Here is a 12062-nt window from a genome sequence, read left to right on the forward strand (position 1 = left end):
ATGTGCGCATGCGCAGTCTGCGCAATCTCGACTTTCTTATTTATAAAGATACTTCTTTGAAATTTTAACCAAAGATGCTTCTAGTAAAGACAAGCATTATTGTATATTGTAATAACCAGATCTGGGCATCGCGTGCTTAAACTGCGTAATGACAGCTACGCGTAAGCTAAGCTCCGCTTAAATTTATCGGTGCAAATGGCCACAGATCTACACATACATATATATATATACATATGTATGTGTAGATCTGTGAAATGGCCATTAATATTGTAAAAATCAGATGTGCGCTTGCGCAAACTGCGAAATGTCAACTTTCTTATTTATGGAGATATTTCTTTGAAATTTTATCCACCGATGCTTCTATACTTCGTTCACCCAACAGAAATAGTTAAGCCACTCCTACAAAATTTGGGCCAATGTAAGCAGCAACCAGCTTTACAACCACAAAATTATAAAAAGCGGAAAATTTGAAAAATCAAATTGAAATGTCACTTGCTCAAGACTAATTATGGCGCTATCTCTCTGAACATAACTCGTGGCAAAAATAGTAAAACCTGCAAACTGTTAAATACATGTAAATATGCAACATAAAAACACTGTTTATATTGAGAAAAGTACAAAAAAGTATTATTACAGCAGCACAAAGTTTTGAAATTACAAGTGCACTTGAATATAAACAAAGGTACATAACAATTTAAATCCTGTATCGCTTCACTCGGATTCGGACTCCGTTGATGTCGAGTCATCTCCCACATGAATTACTAATGGCTCCACTACGATGTCCATTAAAATGTCAATTTGCCACATTTTTTCCTCTTCACTTTGAGCATGGCGAATTGCGTTCTTCCAATTTTCAGCAGTAACATGTTCCACTGCTTGTTGAAAAAGTGGATGAAGGTCTTTCATTTTAAATGTGGTGTTGTTTCTGGCCACTTCACCTTTTATTTGCGGCCATATCAGTTCAATTGGATTCAATTCGCAGTGATATGGAGGCAATCGCAGCACGGTACGATTGTGTTCCTTTGCAATTTCATCAACTACATATTTTGGTGTAACAGCTGCCCGTTTCACAAGCTGTAGAAGTTCAGCTCTTACCATATCTTCTTCGTAAGGTATCGATTTGCTTGTTAACCAAGTTTGTATATCAGCTTTTTTCGTACTGGTGTTTGGTATTTTTTCACTTTTCCTGCTATGATATGAAGCGTTATCCATTATAATCACAGATTGTTCATCAAGATGTGTAACGATTTCCATAAACCACTTTTCAAAAACTTCACTGGTCATTTCTTCGTGATAATCCCCTGTTTTCTTCGATTCAAAACACTGCAAACCTTCCTCGACGAAGCCATCCTCGGACCCTATATGGAGAACAATACGGCGATTTCCTTTGCCCGATGGATCTTTCAATCCAGTTGATAGCCCGTTGATAAATGCCTGTCTTGGAGTGAGATTGTGGTGTCCTTCCATACTTTGCTTACAGTATGCCCAGCATTCACCCAAGTTTCATCTAGGAAATACAACTTCCTACCTTCTTCACGATATTTTCTAATTTCACGCAAGAACCGACGCCTCCAAGTAATTATTTCGTCCTTTTCCCTAAGAACACTATTGCGTGACCTCTTTTCGAATCTATAATGACAAGTACATAATATACATACACGTAAAGAAAAAAGGTTTACTGACCGAAAACCTATTTCTTTTATTAATTTCCATAAAGTAGTTCGTTTCAAATGGGGTAAGTCTTCGTCTTCGTGTATTTAAAATGCCAGTTTGGTCTTCAACTGAAAAGTGCTTGGCAGAACGTTTTTTCGGTGGAGAGAAAGCAGCACCGGCGACATTTATGTTTGCGTATAACTTTTCTTGATCGCGAATAATATAACCCTAAAAACAGGCATGTAAAAATCGTGTAAAAATTTTATAATTACTCACCTGACTATCTTTAGAATACACCGACGAGTCTTTATAAAGACTATTTTGTGTGAATAAAGGAGATTAATGGCAAATTGACGCAAGTAAAGATGTAAAAACGTAAAAACCGGCAGAAACGCAATAGGCAAGATGACAGATGACAGATTACCCGATTCGGCCAATTCGCTTTACAAGTGTGATTGTGGCTTCAAAAATTACACCAATAACAACGTCGTATTCAAATGTGGCGGTAATTGTTGAGGAGGGGCTTAACTATTTCTGTTGGGTGAACGAAGTATAGTAAAAACGAGCATATCGCATGCTATAAAAACCACACCTGTGCACTGCGCAATGTCAACTTCCGTATTTATAGACTTTTTAAATTTTAACCACAGATTCTTGTAGTAAAGGCAAACATATTGCACATTTTAAGCATCAGGTGTGTGCATGTGTCATATTTATAAGAATATTGATGCCATAACTCATTTTCTTTTGTACACAAAGATAGTCCCTTATATGACCTTTCGGAAAGTACCAGGGGAAGTACTGATCAATGCATGGAAAATGCGCTCAAATTACTTTCCTTAAGGCGAAAACGTTTTTTTCATTTTTTTACTTCTCCTTCCACCCAGTAAAAGTTTGCCCATTCAAAATTATATTCTCATTTGAATCGTGTGTGGCCTTAGTCACGGCTTTTAGAAAACCGCCACTCATACATAAATTTGAAAGAGCATAACATCCCCAAACAATTTTACTTTGAATCCAGTGACAAAATCATATGTAGGCGACAGAAAGGAAAATAAGTATAATGCTCTTGTAAATTTGTGCCGCTCGAAAAGTATATTTTTTTAAAGACTCTTCTAATGGGAAATTTGATTTTGAATAAAGTCATGTATCGGATTTCGAGGAGACCGTAGTTAAATTTCCAGTTTCCAGAGATCAGGTATTCTTAAATTCAAAATTTCCGGTGGCTGAAGGACACATTTTCTGAAAGCTCACTTGGATTTACCTAATGGGAAGTGTCATGCACTTTCAGAGAGGTATATTTTATATTTGTGTACGGTGTGATGATTTTCGAACGTTACATATCGCCAATATTGGGTAAAGGTGACAATACTACTACTACTAACCTTTTACTGGAAGAAGCAGACGTTTTTGGAAGATAATTTTATACACAGATAAAGGAAAATTGCATGCTTTTTCAAGAAAGTTCTCGAGCCCTCGGGGAAAAATCATTACACCGCCGAAACGGAAATACTATTATGACTACAAATTTTTACTGAATTGAGGGCATTTTCTGAATACATACCGTCGTAAACCTATCTAATTTTAGGCCCTGCAAAAAGACCCTCTTCAAAATTTGCGAAAAGCGGGGCGTAGAGCAGCCAATGTCTCTATTTATCAATGTAAAGAATGTAAAGTTTCATTCAAAATAAGAATACTGTATCGACTTTTTGGTATAACCTAACTATACTGAAAGCTAAAACGAAAAACAAAATATTGGGAAATCGCAATGTAGCTGGCGGGCGGTTCTCGTGAGTCACCCTGTACAATTAAAATGGATTTCGAATTATAGAAAGTAGATGTAAGTAAGTACCTAGGTAGGTACATTTACAATATTGCTATAAAATGCTTAGAGATTATATCTCGCTATAAGTTCTGGAATAAAAAGTGTAGGTACTTTATTGGGTTTGAAATCTCTAGAGTAATCGGTATATTCAATTAAAACAAATTTGGTAACTTCGTAGGTTATTTAAAAAAAAGGTGTAGGTATTTAAAGTCGCTTTCATCTGAAAACTATTCGCTAAGACCGCATGAAAATCTGTAAAGTGTCAGATGTACGAAAAGTCCATTATTAAGCTAAAGAAGTGTGTACTTACGATATAATTTGATGGTGCCATCAGTATCCCCTAGAGAGTTCTTGGAGACGCATTTATATGAGCCGTAGTCTGATGGTCCAACACTTCGGATGGTTAGCTTCATGTGAACTTTGTAAGCGTTATCAACCATTACCGGTTCGTATTTCGCCCCTAAAGAGAAAGCAACAGTAAATATGTAAGTTTAGTACGTTTTTCTAAAAATACAGCTTGCGGAACTTTGGCGATAAAGCGAAAAATGCGAGCGTTACTAAAATTAACGGGGTACCCAAACTCAAACCATTCATTAAATCAGATTAAAATTGCATAAACTTGCCTGGCGAGTTTGACAGGCATGGGTTATTATAAGTTATTTTCTAACTAACTATACCATCTGTAAATGTATCAGACAAACTTTCGTAATTTGTTGTAGAAGTTGTGGTATTTACGACCTATACACATACATGCGTATACGGAAGGTAAATACTTTACCTCGTACTTTACAAACTAGTTTAGGTGTTAAGTAATAAATAAGGAAATTGGAAAGCGGAGGATTTCGTAATGCAGGAATATTGGAAAGAGTACAAATGGTAGGTCGACCCCATCATTACCCTGTAATAGCGAGACATCAGAAGATTGCTCCGATGACACGTTAAGAATTCGTAATCTTATAAAACGCTTGCGATTTTTAGAGGTAGCTCGTTCCCAGATTGCTGTGTATGAATTGTTCATTAGCGACACAGCCAAATGTCACAACCACCAAAATGCTTGAAATATTCATGACGGCATGTGTCCCGCGCCTAGAAATTTATGTTTTTATCGGTATATTCGCATCAAAATGTGTCCGGCGTTACGTGCAATTGAATTCTTCCAGTGAAAACCAAATTATCGTTGGCACTTGCCTACATAAACGAATTATGGTAAATAAATTCATCCCCTGTAATTGCAGCATTATGGCACAGTTTACTTCGGTAAGAATTTCTAAGCGGTTAATTCTTCCAAATAATACGTTAATTACACGAGCTTTTTTTGTGGGATCGTTCTTCCTTGAGTTGTAATAAAACACAGGGGATGCGTTATTTACTGCTGAGCTTTAAAGAATCAGAAGTGGTAAAATTATAGGTTCTTTAGGCGCGGAATTTTTATCTGCTTTTATGATTTTTGTGATAAAAAAGTTACGAACGGCGGTTTTGCGAGAGAGATGTTTCTTTATTGACTCACGAAACCTTCCGTTCAACTAAAATGTTCATTAAGGCATTTATCCACATTATTGCGCTTCATATAAAATCGCGACTTCGTCTGCATTTGCAAGTTTTTTAAGAGAATTGGTAAGAGTTATGGAATACCGGAAACAACGCTAGATAAAGATTTGGAAAACTAACAACCCAAGGAATAAAAATAAACGACATACTTTAACAAACCACTGAATATAACGATAAGAGTGCATAGTGTAGGAAAAATAGGGTACACAGTTGAGAAGGTAATAGAGGGTAGATTCAATCCTAAATAAGTATAATTGGTGAATATATGTATAACCAAATATTTTGTTTAAATTTACGACCGTACTATTTGCCCGGGAAAATTCCTTCTAAAAGATTTGTTTTCAGAAAATTCATCTTCATTCTTCAATAGATACCCCCAATAGCAGGGTGCTCGCTAGAGTTTATTTTCACCTGTGTGCAGGATTTGAGCTTACAAACTGAAATTTATAGAAAACAATTCCCATGCCCAGCTATATAGTCAATTACAAAATCCGTCAAAACTTGGTCTATGTAGAAGGGCGTTATAATCAACAGTTAAGTTAAACGCATAATGATGTAGAAGACAAAAGCTTTCCGGTGAGGTAAAACATCCATAATATAAGTCATATTTTGTATATGTTACGCACAAATATCCAAAACGCTCAATGAGCGAAAATAACGCACACAACGCGTTATGGCTGAAGCTAAATGACCAAACACCGAAATTAAATATTTATACGTGTTATGGTCGTTAACTTATGACCACAACTGGAAGTTACGGTTGATAGTTCTTTTACAAAAATTACAAGGGAAGTCCTTATCAAAAACTTCTTAAGCTTCCCCTAGAAAAATACCGGCTACCCCTGCTGGTAAAAAATCAACCGTACCATCGAAGCGATCTGTTTCCATATTTCTCAGGGAAGGGGCCTTTTCTAAGTAAAGATAAGATTACCAGCAGAGAATATTACCCACCCCAATTAATTATTTTTAATGTTTTGATTTGTATAAAGTAGTGGTCGGTTATTTTTAGGAATTTGTATAAGCAATTTTACACGACGTAATTTTAATATTCCTAAAGGAATCGACCTGTGAAAATTATGAAACAGACTTGTATTAAATTTATAGATGTAAATTAAATCCAAACGAAGGACTTGGGTTATTTAGCTTCATTGATTGGGGATTTTACATTTAAATTAAGTGATCCTATTCCTTTGGTTGGATTAAAATTTGGTTTAGTATTCAGAGGTGTGCGTATATTTGGAACAGGAGAGTGTACCAGTAATTCATTATGGGGTAAAGATGAATTTTAGATCAGGCTCGTATTTAGTGTGGACACACCATCACGAAGTAGGTATTGCACTTTTTGTATTTATTTCTATGAATCAAACCAATATATTCAGGATCGTGTGAAGAAAAATGGAAGTCGATCGCCTTTGCTTTTAATAATATACATATTTCAATCAACTAAGGTTATATGTGTATTTATTCGAGTTCAAACAAACCCGAGCATTACATTTTGAATTTCAGATTTTGAGAAGAGATAAGGGGTCAAACTTCGCAAGGTATAAAAACTTTTTATTACTGAGTTACTCGTGGGTAAAATGAAAACTAATTGTCCTTGAAATTTTCTGCCAGTGCTGTAGAGGTTTCATTTTACCTTATGCAAGCGAGGTGTTCGACCCTTGTAAATATAACTATACTGCATTCATTATAAGAAGGTAGTAGATGGCGCTGTGTTTGAAGATCGACACACACAGGAAAAATATAAAACGGCACAAAATTTGAAAAATATAAATATAAATCAAACGATATCACGCTTGGATCTTTGAAATTGACAGCTAATGACAGTTCGACAGTTTAGTTCGTAATTGAAACTTCTAACAGACAGAATTCGTCATTCGCTTTATTTTTCAGGGTAATACTGACTCGTGTTTTAACCAATCACAGTGAAGGTCAAACTGTCCCTATGCTTTCTACCGCTACCTTCTTAAAATGAATAGCGTATAAGCCGTTACACGTTATGGAAATACATTGCAATATCTTTTGTGTTAAAGACTATATCTGCAGTTACTGTAAAATAAACAAAAAAGTCGGTAAATCGTATTCCTTCTATCACACTTGTGTTCCGGAAACTACGCAAATGTCTTTTTTCTCCAACCACCTGAATAAGACGCTATTTTGTGACAGTGTTCGGTACGTAAAATTGACGTTTTGCGGATTAATCGCTTTGACCATAGCAACTGTACAAAAAGTAGATACTTTTGGTCCTAGTACCAAAAAGAAATTGACCTTGAAAGTTGGCCAATTAAAAAATTACAATCACGGAGATATGTCACATTGACATCGTTTTACATCGCAGGTTGTAAGATATTTCTATACATACAAATCAAATATTTTTGCATATTCAATGCAAATAATGCTGTTACCTATACGTATGTACATGTATTGAAAATGATTTACGCTCGTTATTTTTATTTAAACCATGTGTAACGTAATTTACATATTCGGTGACGTAATTTTAATACGTATACAACCCACCGTCGCGCGTAACGCCATCTACTTCAGACCCATTGCACTATTATCTGTCATTTTGAATTCAAAATTTGAAAAAGTTAATTGCAATTAATTTTAATTAAAAAACTGTATTTCAATACAAAATATAACAATATTAATTGTGTATACAATAGAAATGACTGAAACTGATAGCGACATGGATTGCACTCCGCCAGAGATTATAGAAACGGCAGAACATGCTACCTTAGATTTGCTCCCTACAAAGTCGCGAGAGGTGAGAAGTAAGAAGTAAGAACGAATAGGTTATAAGTTAACCTAAAAACTAGAGTGGCATGACACGTGAGAACAAGAAAGCAGAAGTTCTTATACCCAGTAGTGAAACTGTGACTGAATCTAAATTCGAATATAATTTGAAGTAAAGGGGGTTGGAGAAAAAATTTTATGTTTTATTCGTACAAAAAATGCGTTTTCGGGACTCGGAAGGTTGCTGGACTCCGCTAACGCGTGGTCCAGCAACTATCTTCATCGTCCCGAAAACTGACATTTTTTGTACTAATGAAACAAATAACTATTTAATCCATCATTTCTATTATCACATCGCCAATCACAAAATATCACAATATCAATTTTTTACATTAGGGATCGAAATGTTGGCTTTAAAATGGACGCACTGTAATGTCTTTAACATGGGACATAAGTGTTAATGTGTTTCGAAGTACACTACTAATCGTCACACTATACTCACATAATCTGTATTTATTATACCTTATTAATCTTCAGAATGGAGATGATAGTCAAACTAAAATATCTGCATTTTTACCAGAAACGCAACCATCCAGAACTTTTACTTTGACATATTTCTTCCTAATATTTTGATAGGTTTCCGGATGTTGATTTATATAAGGGTGTTCAGGTCTACAAAAGGAACTGTGTGGATATATGGCTTTGATTTTCATTGTAAAATATGATATACAGTGTTTGGTTTTGATAATCGGCATCTACTATTCTTGCCTCGTATACTGGATCTGTTAATAGAGTTAGCGTTCAATACTTTCCGTACATACCTCTATAAGATAAACTCTTCATAATTTCGATTACATGAATCTTTCGTATAGCGTTTTATTGTAGTTTTTCGCAGTTACGCATATTTTGTAGGAACTTTATTCAACATTTTATTATCGTAATAATAATCTTTGGTTTTTAGATTTGCAGTACAAACATCATCAAAAGTTGAGTCACAAATAACATTTTCTCAATATTTGCTATCCCTTCGACTGATGGCATTAAAAGTTAAGAGTGAAAGACTTTTTAATCTAAAGGTTTCATTCTGTATACAAAAATAACAGTATCGCAATGAATGGATCGCCTGTAGGTATGCGTTACAAACAACGCCAATCGGAATGTATATGCCGAGGAGGTTCAACCATTACCCCGAAATTAATAATGACTGGTTTATTGTACTTCCATTTTTAGAAAGCATGTTTTTGTTTTTATGAAAACACACAAATCACAGCTGTATGGATTTAATACCTCTCGTTAGTTCTCGCTGAATTTTATGACTGGGACCATTTAATGTCAAGAGGGACTGTTAATATCGTATTAAAAATTCGTAAAGCCGCAAATGTTACAAGGAAGGTCAATAAGACGTTTCGTCCCGGAAGAGGAGGACACCAACAGATTGACTGTAGTTTAAACTTTTTGTTGATGTGCTATATGCGAACAGGGCCGTAGAGAGGAAGTTAAAGTACAGAGGATGGTAGAGCATGGGTTTCCTATTTTTCGAGCTCATAATTTACATTTTATTGTAAGAATACTATACTTTGCATCATATTATTAGCGTCAGAGTTGGACTGGGTCACTGGGTCAACTGGGTCACCTGGGTCACTGAATTAAACTGGGTCGCTGGGTCACGTCATACTCTTTTCAGTTAGACCCAGTGACCCAGTTTGACCCAGTGACCCAGTTTGACCCAGTGACCCAGTTTGACCCAGTGACCCAGTTTGACCCAGCGACCCAAGTCGACCCAGTAACCTAGTTTGATCGAAAAACGCAGTTAAGTCAGTGCCCTCGGTTCAAGTGTACAGATTATGAAATAAATGAAATGCTGGTTTGTTGAAAATAATACTCGATTGCTTAACAACTGCCATTTCTATGATATTTGCTTTAATACTGCCCTAAAAAACTTTCCATGTCCCGAATTGTATTAGAGTAACGTTATTTCTAAACAGTTCCCTCCTTCATTTCTTTGCTTCAGAGCTTACCGGTTTGCTTACAGGTGTTCATTCACAATTAATTTTTTTCTACTAGTTAGCTTAATCCAAATAAAACTTTTCTCTAAATACTTTCATTGACTACTTGACTACAAACTATAAACAAATGCATTTGATTTTTTTAGGTATTAGTTCTCTTGAATGAAATTGGGCTACGTGCTTGTTGGCGAATATTATTGAGGAAGTTTTTTTTAAATTAAAAGTTACTTGAAATTGTTTTGGATGATACCTAACAATAATTTAATTACTGGGTCACCGGATTCAACTGAATCAACCTAGGGGTCAACGGTTTAAACTGGGCCACCGGGTCAAGATGAGTCACTGAGTAAAGCTGGGTCAAGATGGGTCACTGGGTCAAACTGGGTCACCGGGTCAAGCTGGGTCACCGGGTCAAACTGGGTCACTGGGTCAAGCTGGGTCACCGGGTCAAACTAGGTCAAGCTGGGTCACCGGGTCAAGCTGGGTCACCGGGTCAACTGGGTCACCGAGTCACTGGGTCAGTAAACTAACTGGGTCACCGGGTCACTCTATGCTTGACCCAGTCCAACTCTGATTAGCGTAAATGTTAGTCTATTTATACGGGGTAGTTGATAAGTCTGGAAACAATCGATTATCGGGGGTAAATACACAAGAGCTTGATTTTTAAGCGGATAATTTTATTTTTACACGTAAGTTTTGTTGTAACGGAAAAAACTATAGATCAAAAGTGTGATAAAATCGCGACAGCAAAGCTGGAGCGATTTTATCATGTGCATTAGATCGAGAGCTTTTTCCAGGAAGCAACAATATTTGAGTGAATTAAAAATAAAATTATCCTGATTTAAAACCAAGACCGAGTGTATTTTAGGGAGATTAATAGAGTAAATTTTACAAGCACTATATATTTTACGCATTCTTACGCGCATTTTTATCGCTGATAAAAAGCTACCTAGCTTTTAATCAGATAAAAAATCATCTGTGATTGGTTAGTATTGCAAACAAACACCAAACTGATTGGTCGTATATTAATGGAGTGTATTAATCGGTACAAGATATCGAAATATGTTTTTTATTATACCTGAATCACAATCTTCGTTTTAAACACTCAAATGCGTGCGAAAAAGGGCCTTTAAAACACACGTGCTTTAAAGTTGCTAAGTAACGATACTTCAAGTATGACTTTTGAAACTTTCATCTGGATGAAATAAAAAATCCTCTTAGGTCGCTTTCTGTAAATGCAGAACATTTCTTTGGCTTTTGTACCTATCATTTGGTTGAAGCTTTCACAAACGCGCGTAATTTAGGGTATGCTTTCAAATCTGTTCCACTTTTTAATCGCAGCATTGCTTTAAAGTTTTGAATGAATGCACCAAAATTTAGAAGATTTAAATACCTTTGACATTTCCTTCGTATATGCCAGCATTATGGATGTATTTAAGACTTTATTCGTAAGTAACTTCCTATTCCATCTATGGAAACAACTTTTCATATTCTTTATAATAGGCTTTACTGGATTTGGATTTTACACCTATCAATGTTTGTTTAGATTTTACAACAATCGATTTAATGGACGGTGTATTATCTTTTTCAACGGAAATGGTTTTATTCCAAAGACGATGATTTTTATAAGCAAACGTCAAGTGACATTTCCATGGCAATCGTGAAATTACGAACACCCAGCTCACTTAATTAGACATGTATTCGAGTATAACGTCAATATTTCATTGTATTTCCTATTTTTAAATTACACTGCAGAGTGCAGGTATAATAAAAAATACTATAAGATACACGTGTATAATTGGTCTTTAAAGCACTTGCAACGTTAAAGGCACTCCGCTTTGCGTCGTGCCCTTAAACTCGTTGCGCGTGCTTTAAAGACTTGATTATACACTTGTATCTTAATATACTATTATACAAAAGTTTTGGGGTTGGCGCTCATAAAGGCGCGGCACGCCAAAATTGCATTTTTATAAATGGATCAACCTGTATATTACTCCATATTTAAATTCTTCTCTCAATTTTAAGCAAAATTTGTAATAAGCATAAGGTACTCCTAAATTCAATCGTTTCTGTGATACCGCGAGTTTTAAAAATAAACGCTGTTATTTTAAAATTCATTAAGAATTGAACATAACACAATAATTAATGATTCCAAACGATCATAAGAAACTTCGCACACGGTACTTCAGAACCACGGAATGTTTTCAAAAGAAATTCGTGATGTCATTAACTATTGTTCTTTATTCAATAAATTTTAAAGCAATAGTTTTTATTTTGAAAACTCGACTCGGAAA

At 35.5% G+C, this 12062-nt stretch overlaps 1 protein-coding gene across 1 annotated transcript; it reads right to left on the reverse strand.

The window, feature by feature from the left end:
* Nucleotides 1-588: 588 nt before the first annotated feature.
* Nucleotides 589-1766, reverse strand: LOC116178798. Its single transcript, XM_031498415.1, has 2 exons — nucleotides 1684-1766; nucleotides 589-1629 (listed from the first exon to the last, which is right to left on the reverse strand). Exon 2 carries the CDS (start codon nucleotides 1465-1467, stop codon nucleotides 712-714), a length of 756 nt encoding a protein of 251 aa, XP_031354275.1. The 5' UTR covers nucleotides 1468-1629; nucleotides 1684-1766; the 3' UTR covers nucleotides 589-711.
* Between the last annotated feature and the right edge of the window lie 10296 nt (nucleotides 1767-12062).

The sequence above is a fragment of the Photinus pyralis genome, unplaced genomic scaffold (assembly GCF_008802855.1).
Source record: "Photinus pyralis isolate 1611_PpyrPB1 unplaced genomic scaffold, Ppyr1.3 Ppyr1.4_LG8, whole genome shotgun sequence".
In the NCBI taxonomy this organism is placed as follows: domain Eukaryota; kingdom Metazoa; phylum Arthropoda; class Insecta; order Coleoptera; family Lampyridae; genus Photinus; species Photinus pyralis.